The sequence below is a fragment of the Acanthochromis polyacanthus genome, chromosome 3 (genome assembly GCF_021347895.1).
Source record: "Acanthochromis polyacanthus isolate Apoly-LR-REF ecotype Palm Island chromosome 3, KAUST_Apoly_ChrSc, whole genome shotgun sequence".
In the NCBI taxonomy this organism is placed as follows: Eukaryota; Metazoa; Chordata; class Actinopteri; family Pomacentridae; genus Acanthochromis; species Acanthochromis polyacanthus.
In genome coordinates, this window is record NC_067115.1 from 8,742,953 (window position 1) to 8,764,316 (window position 21,364).

Genomic DNA, 21,364 nt, shown 5'->3' on the forward strand with positions numbered 1-21,364 from the left:
ACTGTAACACCTTCACAGAACAAAACTACTACAACAAAGTTCATGACTAGCTATGGATCATTAACAAACAGCTTGGAGGCGGTAGTTTCTTTTCTTAATGCTTTGCAGAGCTGTTTATTTGGCAAACAAATAGACTGGATTGATTTCAGTAACTTCAATGAACTAGAAATGTGTACTGTCTATCTCAGAAAATGGTGTTGAGTGGTGGCTCCGTACCAGAAGACACTGAAAATGAAAAGTCTCTGATCACTTTCAGGATTATTAAACTTTAATAAAGACAAGACATATGTATAAAGGCTGGCTGGTTAGTCAGTGTCACCATCCTGTTCCAACTACTGGGTGTTATTTTAACATAAAGCTGAGTTTCAGAGAGCACAATGGCAGGAGGTGCAGTCGTTAGTGTTTGTCAGTGCTCAGATCTATTTTTGCATTTCCCCTGCAGGCTCCACAACAAAACAGCGACAGTGACGTCACGCAGGCAGGCCCACACAGCTCTGCGCGCTCCCGTTGTCCGCGGACACGAGCCGCGGCTCCGTACACATACAGAGAAGAGAGCAGCTGAAGCGAAAACCAGGAAGTGAATGAACACACATGGAGGGTGTGTCTGCTACTGCCTCTGTGCATTTTAGTTTTCAAAGCACTGTCCTCTGCGGATAGATTGATAAATGGGGGACTCGGCGAGGACCAAACGGCGGGAGCAGCTGAAGCGCTGGGCCGGCTCCTGCACCGACAAATCGTCCGACGTGCCCAGGCGGAGGCGGCGGGGCGACGCCGGGGAAGGAGCAGCGGAGCCTGAGGCCGAGCTCTGCAACCCGCCGCAGGAGCAGCCAGTGTGTTTGGGCAGAGATGAGTCCAGCCCCGGGCTCAGACGACGGTACGGAGACACCAGATTTAAATTAACGGCCGGCTAACACCTTGCTAGCTTAGCTTAAACATCCGACGGTATGCTAATGGGGGAGGAAGGCTGTGCGGGGGTTTGGGTAGTGGGCGGAGAAAATAATAGAAACATCTCACAGCTCAACACAATTCAGCTGCTGAATAGCAATACTTCTTTAATGTTCATTTATGCTGTTAGTGGTAATTTAAGAGGCCGGAGTTTGCTGTATGTGTTAGCTAGCTAGCTAGTTAGCAAAGTGCCTTAGTTTGGTTTAATGAAGGTCTTCATGTCCAACATTTTGACCACTGTTGTTCCATGCTGAGCTAAATGACTTCTTTTTTTTACTGTAAGTTTCATTATTTTTGCCTTAGTAAGTATTATTCAGTGATACTAGCAGTGAGCATCTCTTTTAAACCGAAACATGCCCCATCTACTAATTTGTGTACAATTTAAAGATCTGTTTTATTGTCTTTTGTATGTTATGAAGGTGTAAAATAAAACCTTTGAGAATATGAAGATGCTTACTACTACTACTACTACTACTTCTACTATTTTTCCAGCCCCCCCCCCCCCCCCCCTCCAACTATGTATCCTTCAAACTTTACAAGCCAGTGAGACTTTAGTACAGTTTCTTTGTAGAACCTGTGCAACCCATAGCTGTCACACTAAAACAGGTGTTGTTGCTCAGTGCTTCCAGTTGAACTATTCAGAGTAAACAGCTGGCTCTCAGTCCACCTGGTTTATTTATTTCTTACAGTGGTGTCTGCTAACTCCAAAATATCTGAGCCAACAGCAAAACTTACCAAATGTTCTGCTGTTGGCTCCAAGAGTGAACTCAAGGGTCTTCATGTACTCCCAGCATCTGAGAAGCTGAGCATCCAGTGGATTATTTTATTTTTGATGATAATGTTACCACAAGAATGGGAAAATCCTTAGTGTTGGCGCATTGTGCCGCAAAAATGGCTAACATTAGCTTTGGTGGTATGGCCACAGGTCAAAGCCCTGCGGAAATTGTAACACTGAGGAACATTCAGAGATAGTGGAAACTCTAATTTGAACTAGTAAAGAAAGACCGGATAAACTACTGTGATTTCATGTAACATGTTGCACTTCAATCTAAATTTAGCAGGTGTTTACATCTGTTAGCTGCTCTCCTACTCTCTGTGCTCATATATACTGCATTTTGATATAGCCAAATGATTGACATATTTTCTGTTGTCAGACATCAGAAAAAGTATGAAATAGTGACTGAAATCCAGCCCATTCAGACTACATATAAACTAGTGGTCACTTAAGAGCCATTTCCAAGCTGCCACTATGAAGCTAAAATACTGATTCTGTAGTGTTGTCTGACAAATTCACCAAACATGCTAGCTTGCATACTGTGAAAAGTAACAGCATGTAGTAGGGCATCTGAGTGTTTCTGGCATATTGCATTTGACATACTGTCTAGTCGGACATACTAAATCTTTTTCTGGCGTACTTGTAAGTAATTGAACGCAGCTAGAGCCTTCTTTGTGAAGGGCATCCACACAGACTGAAATAATCAGCCGGTGAAGCACAAAATTAGCTTTATTTTTACTGTTTAACAACCTTATGCACCTGGGTCACCCACCTGGGTCTGCGAGGGTCCACACAGGCCTTCCACATGCAGATACAGAGTGAACTCTTGTGTTCACTCTTGCAGCCAACAGTGGAACATTTGGTGAGCTTTGCTCCTGTCTGAGACATTGTAAAATGACCAGAAGCAGCCCTCATGAGAAAATAATGATGGAACTCCTGACAGTTTTATCAAATCAGTGGCTCTTCCTACAGGGAAGGTGCAACTGTGTTTTAGGGTTTTCGTTGGCCATTTATCTACAACAGCAAAGCAGTGAAGTGACATGGCAGCTTGTATCCTCTGTCTCCAGGAAAAGGGTGAGGTTTGACAGCGCTGCAGAGTTCCTGGCCGCCTGTGCCAGTGGCGACACAGAGGAGGCTCAGGTGATGCTGGAAGAGGCCAAAGACACCAAAAGGAGGAATGGGGATGACGAGGCCGATATTATTAACTGCTCCAATGCCGACGGAATCACTGCTCTGCACCAGGTGAGGCAGTCTGTCCTCTGGAGGTTTCACTGAAGTTATTGCTTGATGAATAATATACACTTACTGTTGGTTTTTTTTTTTGTTTGTTTGTTTTTTATACACAGGCCTGCATAGACGGCAGCATGGAGATGGTGACCTTCCTTTTGGAGCGCGGTGCCAGCGTGAACCAGGTGGACAGTGAGGGATGGACGCCGCTGCATGTCGCTGCCTCCTGTGGCTACCCTGACATTGCAGAGTGTGTAGTACTCATCTCAACATTCAGCAGAATACAACAGCATTACAGCTGTGCATAACAGTACTGTTTGCCACTGTGGGGACGTCAGAGTGCAGCGTGGGTGCCAGAGTATTTCTGCATTCAACAATGCTAACATTGTTGTCGTGTTTGGCAGCACAACAAGTCAGCTAAAGCATGAGTGGGCTGGCGTGGCACACAGATGCATGCAGCTCATACGATTTAACAATGATGTATTTTCTTTCTCTATAGTTTCTTGTTCCTTGTCAGTGACTAATACCTTTTGGCTCTCAGGTTGAATGTATCTGTTTGTTTTTGTCAGTTTCCTTTTGCAGCAGGGAGCATCTCTTTCTGCTGTGAACTGTGATGGTGATGTTCCTCTGGACATTGCTCTGGATGAGACAACCGAGTCCCTCCTTCAGGATTACACTCAGAGACAGGGTGAGGGATGGTCTTTCACAATAGTATGTCACATGATTTGTTTGTGCACATTCAGGACTGTGTGTTAGTGTTTAATTTCTGTATATTCTCTGATAAATTTACTCTATGAGGCGGTTTCTGGACATTAGTTGCTCCTGTCTCATTTTTACTCACTGTGGGCTTATTTGACTAGAAGGGGAGAGAACTCAAAATATATTTTCTACAATCTTACAGACTAAATTACAAGAAAAGAAAAAATGCAAGTTGAATCTCTTTGAACATTTGTTTTACAAAAATTGGGGAAAATCTGTTGTCAAGATGTACAATATTTTTCAAGGTGCCAACAGATGTAACCAATACTAGAAAAATTAGTGGTTCTGCATACAATAAATATTTAACTATTTACTTTTTAATTGTGTTTCCATACTTGCCTCCTATCTGCTCTGTATAAACACAGCCTGCAGTTCAGCCAAAAAGTTCCTAAATTTTTGGCCCAAAACTGTTGGTCCCAACTGAGTCAATAATGATTTCTCGCCTACACCAATAGAATAGAATAGAATCACTTTATTCAAGGACAAAGAATGAAGTAATTTTGATGAAATATGGTTTATAGCTTGGGCTTCATGAATTTTTCCAATGGAGCGACACTTCCCAGATGAGTTCAGCGACCTTTGGAACGTTGAAAATCTGTTGATTCTTGTGGTTTTTGGCTGTGATAAAAGGTGAAATTTTGGTGATATTGTAAAGACAGCACGTCTGTCAAAGCTGCTGGGTAGTTTTGATTTTCAGATTGATATAACCCTTTGTTTGTGTATATAAACAATTTTTCAGACACACCTCTTGGTTGCCATACCGAGGGTTTGCAGAGGATTCTGTTAGTGGTGCTGGACATAGTACCGACAAAACATGGAGTAAAGATGTTTTTCTCTCTGTGATTGGGTTTTATGTGACAGTGCATGTGATGTTGTGTGTGTTCATTAGAGGGACTTGCAATACCCTCAACAGATTTTCTGTGTCAGCATTCTGTAATGGCAAAGACGGTGGTTGTATGACAAATGTCCCGCTCCTCATCCTCTAGTAGCCAATTGTAGCAACTGAACCAGACAACTTTTGCTGATTGTGTTGTTGGACTTGTGCAAGCGTGGTGTCGGAAACTGTCTGCATGTGTCGCGGAAGTTTAATTTGTGGGTAAAACGTTTTTAAACTTTATTCTGTGGCCATGTCAGCTAATATTTTAGGTGTTTTTAAAAAAAAAAAAAAATCAGATTTATGTAATGATTCTTTACATGCTATTTTTATGTCCCATAAAGAGTTTAAATTGTAGTTATGGCTCAGTCGCCATTCATTTCGAAAGATGACTCCATGTTGCTCTCCCAAAATACCTCTTCTGGGGTGTTAACAGGATACCTTTAAGGACTTTTGACTGTATCCAGCTGTGTCTGGAAAACATCTTCAGTGATGGTGAGGCTTAATTTATAGAGGCTTTATGGTAGATTTATGATTGACGTAAAATATTTGGTGTGTGGATTCCTTTGAAGTGTTTATGCTTGTGTCAAGTAGCGATACTGGTCCACACTTTAGGACAAGCTTTCCTGGAAGGCATTCATGGTATTGCACTGGGTTTTACATAAAGTTTCAGCAATAATTGTGTGAAGAATGACATATAAAATAAAATACTTCTCAAAGGAACCATAATTAGCTAAACTGAGTGCACCTCATGGTGTGAACACAGCTCAATACATTTTCTCTTCATCCAGGTGTGGACTTGGATGCAGCTAAGCGTCTGGAGGAGGAACAGATCATGACAGATGCCCGGACCTGGCTGACCGAAGGCCCACCTGCTGATGTTCAACACCCAAAAACTGGAGCCACCCCGCTGCATGTAGCTGCAGCTAAAGGCTACCTAGAGGCCCTGAAGTAAACATTTCTGTCTTGTTCTGTGATCGATGTATGCCCTTAAGTCTAGAAACACTATTTTCTTTGAGGATTAAAAATAAGTTTTAGTTGTTTATATTTTGCTTCACATTGTCTCAAAAAGTTTTTTCTGTCTCTTTGCTGATCCAGGATACTCTGTCAGTGTGGGCTGGATGTATCTGCTATAGACTTCGATGGCTGGACGCCTCTACACGCTGCAGCACACTGGGGCCAGGGCGAGGCCTGTCGCATTCTGGCTGAGCAGTTGTGCAACATGGAGGCTCGCAGCAACGCGGTTGGGACTGGACAATAAAGAATTTTGTTATTTATATCCGGTTGATTTTAATCTGATGTTTAATTTTGTCGATTTCTTGTCCGTGGCGTGAACTTTGCAGGGTCAGACACCATTTGATGTAGCTGACGAAAGCGTTGAAGAGCTCCTGGAGGAGTTATCCCAAAAACAAGCCAATGTATGAGATTCTTTATTTTCTGTTGTGGATTTACTTTATGTAATTGAAATATTATTATTATAATTATTATTATTATTTTTGATTGCATCTCTCTTTCTTTGTCTGTTTCAGTGGCGTAATGAACGGTCCATATTGGATAAGCAAAACCAAGCTGGCCCCAATGCTGCGAATGCACAAAACAAGCGGCGGAGGTTGGTATCATCTATAACTTACATATAATTCAATATATGTATATGTAATCTGTAATACCACCTAGTTACAGACAGACGCACAATAAAATTTAAGATAAAAAGTGCTATATAATTAACCGTCTCAACCCAAAACAATTTCTGGGCATTTTTGTGATTGTGTCACCTTGATTTTCACTGTGAGCTTATTTTCCCCTACAGTACAAAGTCCTGCATCTCTATGGAAACAGCACAACCATGACTCTGAGTAGAGAAACTCAGTCATGTCTTCCTCACTGTCTGACACAGTTATTACAATACAAATTATCAAATAAATAAAAAAACTAAGCTCGAGTTTCTTTGATGATTTTTTTTAGCACAATTGGAAAAAAAGTGGAATGAACAAGTTAAACATTTTCCACGTGCCCACGTAGTGACTGTACAGACTACAGATATTGTACTACTTACATTTTAACCAACTGTACAAATTTGGCAATTTTCACACTGTAAAAAGTGTTTCATAATGCTGAATGTATCTTTCAACAAATTTTTCCTCTGTATGGTATTTTTGAGCCATGCAGCATTTATTCATTAATTTTTTTTATAGTGCTCGTCCCCTATCTGCTCTTTGTAAACACAGTGCGCAGTTCAGCTGAAAATTCCTTGAATATTTTTAATGTGTCTGTGGGACATGGCTGAGTCAGTCATAGTTTCACAATTGTGCCAAGGAGTGCAGAATTTTTATTTTATTACATTAAATGTTTAAATAGGTATGAAACATCATGATTTTAAGCTTCAATTTGGTTAATTTTCCTCAAGCTGAAAGTCACACAGCAGTAGCTGTTAGAAAATTAAAACTTCTTTATTCCTTTCATAAATGGTGTCATTTCAAACAGTAATAAAGATAATAACATGATTTTTAAACCTACTTGTATGTTTTGGTTAATGTGACCTGAAAAAGTCTCATGAGGCCAACATCTGTTTCCATTTCTTGCCTGTAGGAGCTCAGTTTGCAGGATGAGCAGTAAAGACAAGATGAACGTCCAGGACCAGTCTAAAGAGAGGGGAGTTTCAGGAGGACTGGAGCTGAGTGAGGAGAAAGAGGGCAGCCCCGGTAAACTAGTTCAGCCATTAGTATTCCTTTTACTTTAAATCCGTGTCATTGTCCTGATTCTAGCTTGCTGTTTCTCTTTTATTTTTCCCCAGAAAGCTCCACTACATCCAGCCCAGACACTGAGAGTGTGACCACATCTATGGTCAGCCCTGCTGACAAGGTAAAAATACAGGAAATCACACAGTAGCTGCCTGTTTCAGAAAAATGTTGCAATTCATGGTATGGTACGTGGTGAACAAAGCCGCATGACTAAATGTGATACACCAGCATCAGTATTGCAGAAGAGGTTAATGGTAGCCTCCTAAATAGGAAATGAAAACTCATTTGTTGGATATGGTAATATGTTGCCCTGCTTGGAAATGGGCTGCGCTACTGTTTCCTCCTGTTGTGCAAATGAGTGAAGTCAAAATCCTTGTAACTGGGCTCTGGCATCATCACTTGTAACGGATCCCTGTGCAGTTGTACTACGCCCCCACCACCAGCTCATTAATGCACAGATTCTGTTTGAACATGATGATGCCAGAGCCCATTTCTGAGATATTTTGGCTTCACGTTTTGGGAGATGTCATGATGTCCATTTTTATGTACAGTCTATGAGCATAACACACTGTGTGGCCAAAGAAGGCTTTTCAAAAAGATGGATGGTGTTATGCATTCAGATAGGTTCAAGTCTGTGTCATTATAATGCTGATTTAATTTTTACTGCCATTGCATTAGATGTAGTGTCTTTGTGCAGCGTTGCACTGCTCCTAGTGCTCCTGCGACGATGCTTAATCAAGCACCATCTGCAGTGAGCGCCTGATCTTCTCTTCTGTGTCAGAACAGTGAATATATTCAGCTTGAATTTCATTTTTGGGAACAGACAAAAGTTGTAGTAGTAACGTGGATGGAGTGCAAATATTGTGCTGGTGTGTTGAAAGAATTTGCATGTTTTCAGGTTAATAGTGGAGCATCCAATCCATGTCATGCCACAGTTCAAGTTGTTTGTGGAATATTCTCATTTCAGCCCAAAACACTAAATTTCGACAGTATACTGACTTTAATTATGTTTTCCATTCTGATGACTGATTGCTGTTTGTTTGCCTTTTTCATTCTCTCTTATGTTGTCCAGACGCCAGAGGAGAAAGACGAGGAGGAAGACAAGGAGCAGGACAAAGCGAATCGCACTGCCAGAGTCCAACCGACTCCTCAGACAAGAGACATAGCAGCAGAGAGTCCCAACAACCCCAACGCGGACAGACGCAAGTACGAAACAACCGGAACACACAAAATACTCATGTTTCACCGCTTCATTTTTGCTTGAAACTCATTTGCAGCTCTTTTTTTGCACTCTGGGTCTCCACCAGAAGGGCTTTGTTATCTCAGACAGCCTGTTATGTAGACCTTCAGTTCATCGTCTGCCTGAACAAGCTGTTTAAGCTGCTGTCTCTTAAAAAGCCCTCTTTCTTCTGATTGGCCTGCTTCAGGAAGCACCCAGTTTCTTGTGAACTGTACCCTTGTGGTTGTATTGTGCCTTTAGCATATGAGAAATTGAAAAGAATTGATATGCCCCAGTTCACAGTATGTCAAATACCAAAAATGTCAGCATGTTCTACTAAATCTGGTCGCATTTTGCAGCTTGCAAATCTGCATGCTTCTCTGGTTTTTCTGAACTATGGTCCTGTGCACAGCAGAGCATAGATTATGGTGTCTCATGAGTATCAACAAACTTGAGGTGCCCACAGTGCATTACAGACAGATATTTGAGTTAAGACAAGCATTAGGGACAATATTTTGACAAATAAATATCTCCCAGCTCTGTTCATACTGGCTGCGATGCTATGTACTTGTAAGGGCATCGGCAATATGTACATAAAGTCACAAATACGAGTTTTCAACGTCCAGAGCAGTCTGAAGCCTGAAGTTTTTGTCATAGTGACTACTTTTTACATACTTCATTATTTGAAAATTTGACCACTTTTGGTGTAAGACAAAAGCATACTAGGTGTCCTTGAGTAACCGTTTTGTGATTTTGAATTGCAAAATGTTAAATAGCCTTATTGATGACTCTTCCATGATGAAGTTCTAAAAACACAGACATGCTTGTGGAGGTGGGTTGCAACCCATGTGTAGTGGCACGAACAGCCTTCTTCAGAATCTAATCCACAGTACGCAGTTGGCTGCATGCTATTTGACTGGCGTTGTGGTATTTTGTTTTTCTACTGCTTAGTAAATGTAACATGGGTATGATTTAATAGTTGTAAGGTTCAGTCTGTGGCCGGCAGCAGCCTTTAACGTGTTCACCACATTTCTGGACGTCGAGGCCACAAGCAGCTTCTCTCATCTCTGTTATGATGTTCTTACTTGTGTGATTATTTTGGTAAAATACAGTTTGAAAAGCACGTCTTCAGTTATTTGTCCTTGTTGTGACAGCTCAGTTTTAGCTTTTATTTTTCGTACAGCTGTGGGGTGGCAACTTCAGAAAAATAGGTGTGTGATTTTGTCACATACCGCCCGTCAAGTGACCGACTAATGTTTTTAAACCGCTCTTTGGTAACCTCATTGGTTATCTTTCGTCAGGTGAAAAGTTAATGCATCAATGGTTTCCTGGAACCTGATGTAACACTGGAAAAGAAATCTAAAATTTATCTATTGCTTTTTTTTTCTTCTTTCATCCAGATTAAGAGCTCTTTGGTGCTGATTTAAATGATTGAACAAATCAGTCATGTTACTTGGTGTAGTGCTAACAGAGAGCTTGTTTTGCGGCAACATTTTATTTTCTGTAGCTGAAGAGTTTCTATACTTCTGACATTAAGTTTCATTTCTAATGAAATCTTCCTCTTCGGTGTTTCTCTCCTGTTTTTCACTCGTTTTTTTGTGCATGTGTGGAACCTGCATGTCTACAAACTCAGTATTTTGTCACCAAAATTGAGAGCTGTGCGAGTTTTCATCCAGAAAAAAGCTTGTTGTGACTTATCAAGTTTGTTACGATGTGACTTTTGTGTTCGTCACACTGTCAATGCGGAACAATATATCGTGCAGCTGTAGAACACAGTTTATCAGTTTCCTGCTTAGGTGTTTGCAGTTCTCCTGCATCTAGGTTTTATGATTTTAAACAGACATATGGTGAAAATGCACATGATATAAACGTGATAAATAATTTGTGAATGTTTTTGTGTTTTTAGATTTCAGGCTCCAGTTCGAGACGAGGAGTCGGAGTCTCAGAGGAAAGCTCGCTCTCGACTGATGCGCCAGTCTCGACGCTCCACACAGGTACTGCAAACTAGATACAAGATAAAAACAACTAGATTTAAGATAAGATGCACTTTACTGATTGATTGGATTAAGAACTGCGTGAGCAAGAACAGGTTGTGGTGCAATATGTTTGTGATGTAAAATCACTAGGACGCTCTTTTTTTTTTTTTTTTTTTTTTTGCCAGTGTGCAGTATATATTTAGACCAAGATAAGAGTTTTGGTTTTGTGTCACAAATATATTTATTCACTTCAGACAATCATACTTGTTGTATTTTATCTTATCATAATATTTTGATGTTAGCCTGAAGAGTGCATTGTATGTGAAGCATACTGGTGGTGAACAGGAGGCTGGCTGACATTTAAAGCAAGTTTCTGCTTGTTGAAGAGGTGTTTTAAGAAATTAATCCATTTTGTTTTCTGCATTGGTGAAGGTTTTACCACACTTGCATAGTTAGACACTAAAGAGAGGTTGACCCTAAATTAAACCAAAACCATTTTTCCTGCACTAATATTATGACTTTGTGCTTTTTTTCGAAGTGTTAGTAAAGAAAGGGAGTTGTCTAAAGTTTATGCCTTTTTACAGTTATTTCTACTTTGTTTAGTTTTGTTAAGTGACAAGGACCATGCATTAATTATATCTGTAAATATTTTTTTCTTAATTTTATAGTCAAGAGTTCACAACCACATTACTTGAAATAAAAGTGATCACTGTGTGCTTTTATTGACTTACACTCACTTGGCTTATTTAACAATGTCTGTAGTGTTTGCACTTTAGATGTTGTGGATAATTAAGCACTTGAGCAAACAGAGTAGTACGTTATGATTCTGAAAGACCTCAACCTGCCCGAACAGGGCTTGGAATCGTTTCCTGGGTAATCACGTGGTTCACCTCGGTATTCCAGGTAACTTTAACAGCTGCATACCTGAGGTTCAAATGTTTAGCTGCGCGGAAAGGCTGCATATTTTCACCAAGCGTACTTAACGCCTCTGTTTTGTCTTTGGTCTGTGCTGCAGGGTGTGACTCTGACCGACCTGAAGGAAGCAGAGAAGAGTGTGGCAAAGGCTGCTGATCCTCCAGCTCGAAACATCCAACCTGTCAGCCCCATCGTCACTGTGACGCCGGCTGAAAGAGGTAAGTGAGGATAAAACATTACTACATTAACCTTAGTTCATGGCTGCGTCTGAAATCATCCTCTCATTCCCTCCTCCCTTTCTGTGGCTGTACTATATAGTGAACTATGTAGGGAGCTCCTCTGCTAAAAATAACACGCTCAGTGCTATTAATGACATCACTGCTGCCACTCAATTAAAACATGTCAGATAAATGCTGCCCATTGGTTGTTAACCGGGTGACATTTTTGTGATGAATTCATATTATAATAGATGTATTTTCCAAAATGAATAGATTAAAATTATTTATTGACTTTGTTTGTGCTATAATACGTCGCTCTGCTTCATTAAACATTTTGATATGAAGTTTTTTATTGGATATTTTCATGACATAACTCATGGGTTTGTTTCATCCCTGTTGTAATTTTGACAAACTACACATACTGAAAAGCTATATTCTGTAGACTATACGTCTTAACAGTATGACATACGTCTTAACACAATAAAATATGTCCGAATGGTATAACATACGTTGTAACACTATAAAATACATGTTAATACAATAAAATACGTCTTACTTCAGTTCAAGTGAAAAGTCCTCAAATTTTCATCACTGGACTGTTGGTCACAGCTGAGTCTAATGGTTTCTTAGTTGCACTGAGGTGTGCACATTGTTTTGTTTTTACAAAATCTAGTTATTGCAAATGGTTTCTTTATGTCAGATTTTTAAAAAGAAACTTGTAGAATTAAGTGATTTTGTTAATATCGTGATTTTAATGTTATCTCATGTCAAATCACACGAGTTCAAAAATCATAGGACAGTTCAAAAGTTGATTTTTTCAATTTCAACAGCTCGTAGCTCTGATGAATGGCATAATGTGAGTCTTTTTTGGTTAGTTTTTAATATATTTTCTTTTTTTTTAAGTCACCTGCCTCAGCAATCCATCATCTTCATGATGTCTTTCTGGTCTTGTGGCCCGAGCGTCACATGTTTTTACTGTAAGAACAAGCATACCAAACAACATATATAAAGCAGCTTTTGGGTGGAGTGCTCTTCAGAACAGGGTTTTAAAGGAAACGCGGTTTTCTCATTTTGCTTTAAAGGCTGGTGCTTCTGAGTGATGAGTGTTGATTGCGGTTATTTTGGGTGGCTACCACATACTGAGTGGTTTCTCTTCTGACCTGTTTATCATAGTTTTAGTCCTCCCTCCCACACTCCACCCATGTTGGTCTTCTTCAATGGGGAACTGCAGTATTTCCCCATCTGAGGTAAATCAGTAAAGATAAGACGGCTTCTTTTTATCACACAAAGTTTAATTTGGAAGCTAAGCTATTTTTTGCAGATGTACTTAAAATAAAACCAAAACTCTCCAGTCACAATCTCTGGACACAATTTTACATCATTTTCACTCTTTTTTTTTTTTTTTTTAAAACATCTCCTTGGCCGTAATCTCATATTTTTGGCTCGGTTTAAAGTCCTTCACCCTACTGACTGTTTTTGTCGACTTCCATATGTTTCAGATACAGACCCAGTGAAGCAGGTGGAGTTGGAGGGAGATAAACGTCTGGGAGTGAGAGACAGACGACGAGCGAGGACGGAGAGACGATCCACCGGCATCATTCAGGTGGAAGGAGAAGTAAGAAACATCACAAACATGGTGCAGAGGTTACCATCAATCACATGGGAGGTTTTTGTCTAAACAGCCCTGAGGAGAGATTTGCTTTATAGCAGAAAACAAATACACTTGTTTTTCGTTTCTGCAGACAAATATGAGTACTGAAAGTAAGTTAGAGGGCAGCGTAACCAGTTCCTCTTTGACTGAATGTAACTGACGGTGTGATGAGCAGTGTCTTTAAAAAAGCAGAACTCTGCAACTGAAAGTCATAAGGATTGGTGTTTCTTCTGAAATGTTTGCGACACTGAAATGCTTCAACATTGTGATGCAACGTGAGTTTATCCCTAATGGGATGCATTTAAACTCTGCTTTAGAACTCAGAGATTTTATTTCAACTCCAGTATGGATCCTAGATAATGCCAGACTTAATTATGGGAATTGTGTAAAATGACACTAAAGACATCAAGATTATGTGAAGGAACGGAGCAGCTTTAAAAACTGAGTCACAGATTTGTGTTTTTGCTCAGTGTAAATGATGTGAAGCTTTACTAATACATTACACCACCTTGAGATTACAGATGAATTACAAAATGGGTCAATCTAACAAATACTAATGCATACAAATAAGATAATTAAACTGCCAACAGTGGTTTTTCAAATTGAGGGGGGAAATGAAGCAGAATAAAAGTCTCATGCTGTAAAATTCCTTGTTTGCTGCTGTGTCTTAAATTGTAATGTAAAAATAATCTGAGAGAACAGTGATTTGTGCTTACCATTGCACCCCTGCCATTCAGAATTCTTTTCAGTTTTTGTAACTAGAAACTGAAGAACCAATAGTCGTTGATCTAAATATTTGTATAATCCTGCCCCCTCACTGCTTCCAGGTGAACCATTCAGAAGGAGCAGCTGCCTCATAGTCCACCAGATTTTTTTTACTCTGTAAATTTTGCTTGTGCCAACTCTATAATGTCTCAAAAACAAGCAAAGCATGACAAATGTTGACTGCAAGAGTGAACACAAGAGTCTTCATGCACTCCCAGTATCGTGGTTAGCAACAAATCAGCTGCATTTTAAAGCTACAGACACTGAAACAACCCGTTTATAACAGGACTAAAACCAGGAGCTATACAGTCATGGTGAACTGAGCAATCTTTAAAGAAAACTCAGCTGAACTGAGGCGTTTAAGACTTTAATTAAATTGCTGAAAGAGGCATAAGATGGGACTTTTAAAGAAAAAGATGGAAAAGATATGAAATATTCAGGTGCTGCTCCAAAAAATTATATATCGTAATTCAAACAGGTCAATTTTCATATAAGCTTTATGGAGATGCTGATTTCTTTTTTCCTGCTAGAACCCAAAATCATCAAAACTAAAGCAAAAAAATGCTCAAAATGTTTCACTTTACATTTAATGAATATGTTTACATTCAGTGCTACCAAAACACATTTTCTATAGGTCTGTACAGCTTTATCTTAAAGCATTTAAAATTCTGCTTTGTTGACATCCAGCTTTAGTCGCTCGTGATCTTCTTTTTCACGTGTTGATGCATATAGCTGCTTATCTTGCAGATTGTTGGAATAGTGTGAAGCCATTGTGCTTCTCAAACTCAACTGTGACCCTTTAAGAACGTTTAAGTGACCTCACAGTTTGCACATTAGCTAAATCACATAATAATGTAAATGAATGTGTTGCATTTTGCTTGATGTCGCTAAAAATAAACAAAAATACTAAAATGGCTCACCATAAGAAATGACAATACATAAATGAAATACATTTCTCATGGTATGTCATTTTGTTTCTTTCCTTTGGGAATATTCCATTTTTTTGTCTTATCTTTATGTGAAACGATCCACCGCATGTATAACCTGTCAGTCTAACTCTGGAATTGACATCTTTTCTTTTTTTTTTTTGTGTAGAACGACGATGACGATGTTCACCTGGAGGAAACAAACGGCAACAACTCATCTTAGTGAGTCTCGCTGTTTTTTTCTTGTTCATATTAAGGCTGCAGTGACATGAAGGAAATCTTGGTCGAGTGAAATCGCACCAAACAACATATCTGTAGAAAGAACTCTGAGTTCTTTCTACCTGCAGCCGTATTAGCCCTAATTTATTTCCTAAAAAAATCATTAAAAGGTTGTATTTGCAGCATATTGAGTCATTTTAAACTGGTTATTTTATACTGAAGTGCTGCACCTGCCTGTATTCATATGATTTCTGAAAATATATGAAGTGAAGATCCAGCACAACAGCTATTGAGGAATAAAACGGTCAGTTTAGCTGCTGTTTCTAGATGATCTGACGTGTTGGTTGTTGAACTGTGATACACAAGCTGTTTTTTGCAAAGTTTACACTCGACTTTGTTGTACAAATACGGTCACAAAAAAAACAAAACAAATACGGTCACACTGATGCCTTCTTTGACATGGCGTCATTTAGTTTGTAGTTGACTCAGAGTAAACATTCAGTAAATAAGTTAGAGGCTAATTCAAAGGTGTGAAAACTTGGTGGTGTTTACAGGAAGTCTGTTCCTTCCAACGCCACAAATATTGTGTTAATCCTAGAAGACTGTTGATGCAGCAGTTTTTCGCTATGAAAGTAACAGCTAAGACTTTCAACTGATAAGAGTTGTATATTACTAAAGTCTGAGTTAACAGAGAAAGTTGATAACCACCTTCATAGACCCGTTGGTTGGCTTTATACACTGAGGTTTTAGTTCTTACTCAGAGAAACCTGAATCTGTCAAACTGGCTCTGTAGTTTCATCTCTCTGGTTTGCAGTGAAGCTGCCGGTAAATATTTGGTTCTATTTGTAAACCGTGTGTGTAAATGACAGATTTATAGCCTTTTGTTCTGTAGAAGGTTCCCCGTCTTGCTGTTTTTAAAGTCTCTTGTCTCTGCAGTGGCAGTGAACTGGGAGACTCGTCTGCTGACTACAGAACGGTACGTATCCGACCCTCCTCACACATACCTGAAAAACATACCTGAGGGTTGAAATATAGAATGTATGAAATATAGACGATCCAGGATGGGAATGATGCCCGACAAGCTCCTGAGAGAAACGGACAGAAAACCCCGGCTGGCTGAAACATCGGCCACCTGCACACATGAAGCTTTTCTCCTCAGATGTGATCTCCACAGTAGTTTAATGTTCATGTTGCTGCACTCTGACAGTTAGTGTTGTGTGTGTTTTCCTCCAGCTGTACATCAAGGTACTGCAGGAGAACCTGGCACTGAAGGACAAGCTGCAGGAGATGGAGCTGCTGCTCAGCCAAAACAAAGTGGAGCTGGAGAGACTCCGACAGGTTCGGCAGGTTTGCTGCTTCATCTGCCCTTTAACTGTGTTTGTGTGTGACTTCATGAAAGACAGATGCTCTGATATTTGTCTGAATCATTCAGAACAAACCGACTTGGAACGACAGTTTTTATGATTCACAGCTTCTCAAAGCAACACAGCGTCAATCAGAGACTTCTCTTTCTTGTTGTGTTGTGATTTATTGCTACTTATGAAATATTGCTGTCATGTTTTGACTCTTGATTATCTCAATTATTTTCAGGTACGCTACCAATTAATCTATCTTTCTTTATTATGAGCAGGGATAAAAGTATAAATGAAAGTAAGACAGGTCTTTTTAAAATAAAGTTTTATTTTCCTCTTTAGAAATAGAGATTTAAGTTTTATCTATAGTTTAATCCAAGCCTTTTCTGTATGTTTTTTTTTGTCTCACACATGTGATGACTGGCTCTGTCCAGAAAATTTATCAAATTTAGAATAAAATAGTTTCATTTGTTTCAGCAGATACTGTAAAAAACTATCCCTGAAACTGAAAACTAACAATTAGTGGCTGCAACCAACAGTCACACTATGAAAGTGTCACGTGAATGTTTTCAGGTGAACTGAAGGTGGAGTTTAGACAAAGCTGAGAACAAAATAAATCCTAACTGATCAATAAAATATATGTAGCAGTACTCAAACAGTAAATAGAGAAGCAGGATGTTAGAAAATACATTCAGCAAACATCTTTCTACCACTGATTTACAAATATATGTGGAAAAAAAAAATCTTGTTTCTAGAAGTAGTAAAAATGTAAATAGGTTCCAGTCTATAATACGTAGAGCAGCCTTTCTGTTTTCCAGGGTTGGTTACACATGTCGGCAGATTTCAGTTTTTGTTAAATAAATTATTGTTTCATTGCAGCTCTCTAAAGTCTCTAAAGATTATTTTTCTTTCTAGTTATCTTATAAAGCGATGATTGAATCCTGTTTCTATCTGTGGCAGAGTCAGGAGGGCAGCACAGAGCGACCGGCCCTGCTGGAGCTGGAGAGATTTGTAAGTTTGCTTTCTTTACTGGGTCTTTATTGTTTGGAGGTTTATTACTAAAAATGAAACGGAGCTTTTACATCCTGTTCTCGAGCTGCAACACTGAAGCAATGGATGCTTCTCTGAATTTACTGGAACCTTAAGAAGGTGTGAAAACATATAAGCCCCCTGAATGAGTGCCTGCTGACAGCTCTGCAGGCTCTGCGGTGCATTGAGTCTGGTTGTCAGATAGGTAGTTGTCAGAACTTGCACTCGGATGCATAGTTTTTTCTGTCTGGCAGCTGCAGCGTGTTTGACGGTAACGGTTTTGGTTTGCAGGAGAAGTTGGCCCTCCAGAGGAAAGCAGTGGAACTGGAAGATGAGCTGAAGGTAAAACTGTTCCACATCTCATCCCAAATGAAATCAAAATAGAAATAAATACAGAAAACTAAGTAACAGCAACAGAACAAGATACTGATAGCAAAATCTCTATGATGCCACTTGTGTGTTGCTGGACTTTAATATGTTCACTTCTAAAGCTAAAATAACACAAGAAATTTTTATATCTAAGCTTTAACTTAAATGTACGAACAGATTTCTGCAGCTGAAATCGGTTTCATTCATTTCTACAGGCTGAGGCCTTTAACATCGATGACTTTGTTGGAATTTTAGTTGAATAAAATGTGGTTAAATAATTACAGTATCTAATAAAAAACATTTAAGTCAGTAATTCAATAAATGCAATAAATTCAGTTTAAAAATCTGATGAACTGATGAAGACTGCACATCGATTATTTTTGCAGTTAAACTCTGGACTCTTATTATTAAAAAGAATGGTATTTATTTAATTCGGCATATAACATTAGGTATAAGAATTTTATTTTTCGCACCTGTTAAAACCACAGTTGGAACAGCAAAGTGGGGAAACTGTTCCCCGTCTGCCATCACAGAGGATTTTTCAGCTCTTTAAATACACCGCAAGGAGACAAAGACAATTTGAGTGGAGTTTAGAGTGACAAAACACAGGTTTCTCCTCGGAAAAGGCTTTGTCTGATCAGTGTAGCAATTTTGAGAGCGTTGGTTTCATTTCACAGGTAATAGAGCTACATAGTATCCCAGCAGTAACTTAAAACTGTCGCTATAGATCAAAGGATTTCTCATTTTGGTAGCTTCAGCTCGGAGGAGACGGCTCAGCATGATAAAAAGCACCCGTACAGCCACATTAATCCCAAATAAACCAGGTGTAAATGAACCAGAATGATAATTTTAATGTGTAAAAGCTAAAAACGCTGATGTTTGATGATGCGTCTGTAGGTTCTGGGGGACCTCAGAGCCGACAACCAGAGGCTCAAGGATGAAAACGCCGCCCTCATTCGAGTCATTAGCAAACTGTCGAGATGAACCTGGAGGGGAAAAAACACACACCTACACGGAGATGAAAAGTATTACAGGTTTTATCTTTTATTACCCTCCCCAAGTCAGAAGACGCAAACCAGGAAGAGAGACGGAGCATCAAACATCTGCACACCATCTGACAGCGACCAGAGCGACAGATTTCAGGGTTTTTCGCCTGCGTTTGGGCCTTTTATGTTTTGGCAGATCTACTGTATAACAAGCTGAAACTGCACCTCCTGTGGACCGGCGGGGACGATCCCGCTCACATCCACCTTTTTTATTAAGTTTTTATTGTTGTATTTTTTAAAAACTGGAATATTTTCATGTGTAAAAACCTGTATTAGGAGACTTAAAGCCATGCACAGCTCACATAATGTTCTAGATCGCTTCTGAAGGGGTGGAGACATGAAATTAAGTAAACAAGCCAGTCAGGTGTGCAGGGTGGTTATTAGATAAAGGAAAAAGAAAGACTTAAATGTGCCAAAAAGCAGCCCCACTTCTACATGCCCTTTGGGGGGAAAACTTCCAGCGGTCAGTGTTGTTTTCTCAGGATGGGTCGATGCTTTCGGTTTTGTTTAGTTTCTTTAGCTGGCTGCTGTGAAGGTGGACCAAATCTGCATGCTCCTTTCTCCCTGCTCCTCCGAATGTATATTTAATATGTATATTTATGTACGGGGGCACAGAGATGTAAAGGTGTAGCCTCTGTTGCACAAAAGACGGAGAGTTCTTTTTCTTTTTTGCCAGAAAATGTTACAAATGTGAGACCTTTGGGGAGGACGCATGACGCTCTGACTTTAAGTACTGTACATTAAGTAGAAACTTCACTTCCACACCGTTTTGACTGGATGAAAGCAGGAACCGCTAAGCTAAGTATTCACCCTGTGACGGACGGCTGTTGTATTTTTGACAGACAGGCCAGATGGGTCAACCTCTGAATGTTTACTTCTGTTTTAAAGAGAATAGAAAAAGCATGTCCAATTGTATTTTGATGCCGTGCCTTTCGATAATACATTTGTAAGTAATGGTTGGTAATTGGAGATTTGTAAGTAATGTTTCTATTTTGCTTGGGCAGCGTACATTGTTGAGTATAAAATACAGTCTGGGCATAAATGACTACGGATCTGTGGCTTCTTCCTGTTTGACGTTTTACAGATCACATTATCGATGACTTTTTAAGATTCTTTAGATGTTGCCATTACAAAGTCTGTCCACTAGACAGCGCTGACAAGTTTTATGCCAAAATGATTCAGACACCTGGCAAGTCAAGTTGTATTTCACCAGTAGGTTTCTTTTGGCTGGAAATATGGGGGGCGCGGGGGGGGGGGGGGGGATTAACTGAGGAAAAATTATGAACTTTGAACATTACATTTTCAGCAAAAAATATTAGTTAAATTTCAGCATCTTACTGTCGTCATCTTTTACATAATTTCCAGCTAAAACAAATCTACTGTGAAAGGAAAATTCAGAATTTAGCATGGTGGTGAATAACTTTTGACCTTAAACACAATTTCATTAAAAAAAAAAATTTTATTGGAGCCTTATGTGAAGTGAGTCACTATTTTATTTATTGCATTGTTTTTATTCTCTGTAACAAAGGCGAGACACAACAGGTTTTATTGGTTTTAAATATTTTGGACTTTTTGTTCATCCAAAGTACACATTGAGATGGTTATTTTATTCATGCTAATTACTGCAGTTTGAATTAAATCATGCTAACTTTGCATATTTGAAATTGTGAAACAAAAATGAATTGACGTTATTCAAGTAATTGACATTACTTTTAGTTTTTTAAATTAAAATGTCTAACCTTTTTATTTCATTTTATTTTTACCTGCAGTGTCTCCTCTTCTTAAGTCTTTTATTGGCTGGGTTTTAAACCAATACTGCTACTGAAAACAGAAGCAAAAATCTGCGGAGTATTTGAATTTTATGTTGACACAATTGAATCAAATGCCATCTTTTTTTACACTTAAGAAGATGTTTTAGGTGGTAATGTAAAGCTCAAGCCAGACAGCTTAATTTCACAAGTTTTTGTCTCAGTTTTTGAGGAAACAGAACTTTTAAATGTGCTCTTACAGCAGTTATTACTTATTTACTTATGATTATACATTTAACAAAAAACTACTACTATGTGATGTGACGTGTCTCCAAAAGCTTTACAGTGGAATGAAATATGAACTTTTTTTTGCTACCTTAAATCGTCTGAAACGTAAACACAAGAGCAACTGGCTTTAGCTTTTATTTTTATGGCATTCATGCAGCAAACATTTTGTCATTTTATACAAACAGCCATTTTAATGTTGACTCCTCTTTTTTCTCTGATGTGCAAAAGTAAGTCAACAGATGAACATCATAAGAAATAAAAGTGCAAAAGTCTGGCATTGGATGGCATGACGTCTATGACCCGCTAGTGTTACAAAATGTTTGGT

General features: G+C 39.1%; 1 protein-coding gene across 2 annotated transcripts; it reads left to right on the forward strand.

The window, feature by feature from the left end:
* Nucleotides 1–492: 492 nt before the first annotated feature.
* On the forward strand, nt 493–21,321 carry ppp1r12c (protein phosphatase 1, regulatory subunit 12C). 2 transcript variants are annotated; one of them, XM_022193339.2, is made up of 20 exons: nt 493–874; nt 2,788–2,962; nt 3,067–3,197; nt 3,517–3,635; nt 5,372–5,531; nt 5,679–5,823; nt 5,924–5,998; nt 6,110–6,189; nt 7,167–7,279; nt 7,372–7,439; nt 8,391–8,524; nt 10,444–10,531; nt 11,529–11,646; nt 13,146–13,261; nt 15,158–15,210; nt 16,144–16,183; nt 16,441–16,554; nt 17,520–17,570; nt 17,880–17,930; nt 18,855–21,321. In XM_022193339.2, exons 1-20 carry the CDS (start codon nt 666–668, stop codon nt 18,939–18,941), a joined length of 2,127 nt encoding a protein of 708 aa, XP_022049031.2. In that variant the 5' UTR covers nt 493–665; the 3' UTR covers nt 18,942–21,321. The 2 variants fall into 2 exon arrangements, with proteins under 2 accessions (XP_022049031.2, XP_022049032.2); XM_022193340.2 differs by having other exon boundaries at nt 16,441–16,545.
* The last annotated feature ends 43 nt before the right edge of the window (nt 21,322–21,364 follow it).

Bases quoted from the DNA above. Each gene is read 5' to 3' on its own strand.
- ppp1r12c (XM_022193339.2), top strand. From the start codon at position 666: ATGGGGGACTCGGCGAGGACCAAACGGCGGGAGCAGCTGAAGCGCTGG. The intron at 5,824-5,923 runs GTTGGGACTGGA...TGAACTTTGCAG, and splicing joins TGGAGGCTCGCAGCAACGCG to GGTCAGACACCATTTGATGT. The intron at 16,184-16,440 runs GTACGTATCCGA...GTTTTCCTCCAG, and splicing joins CGTCTGCTGACTACAGAACG to CTGTACATCAAGGTACTGCA.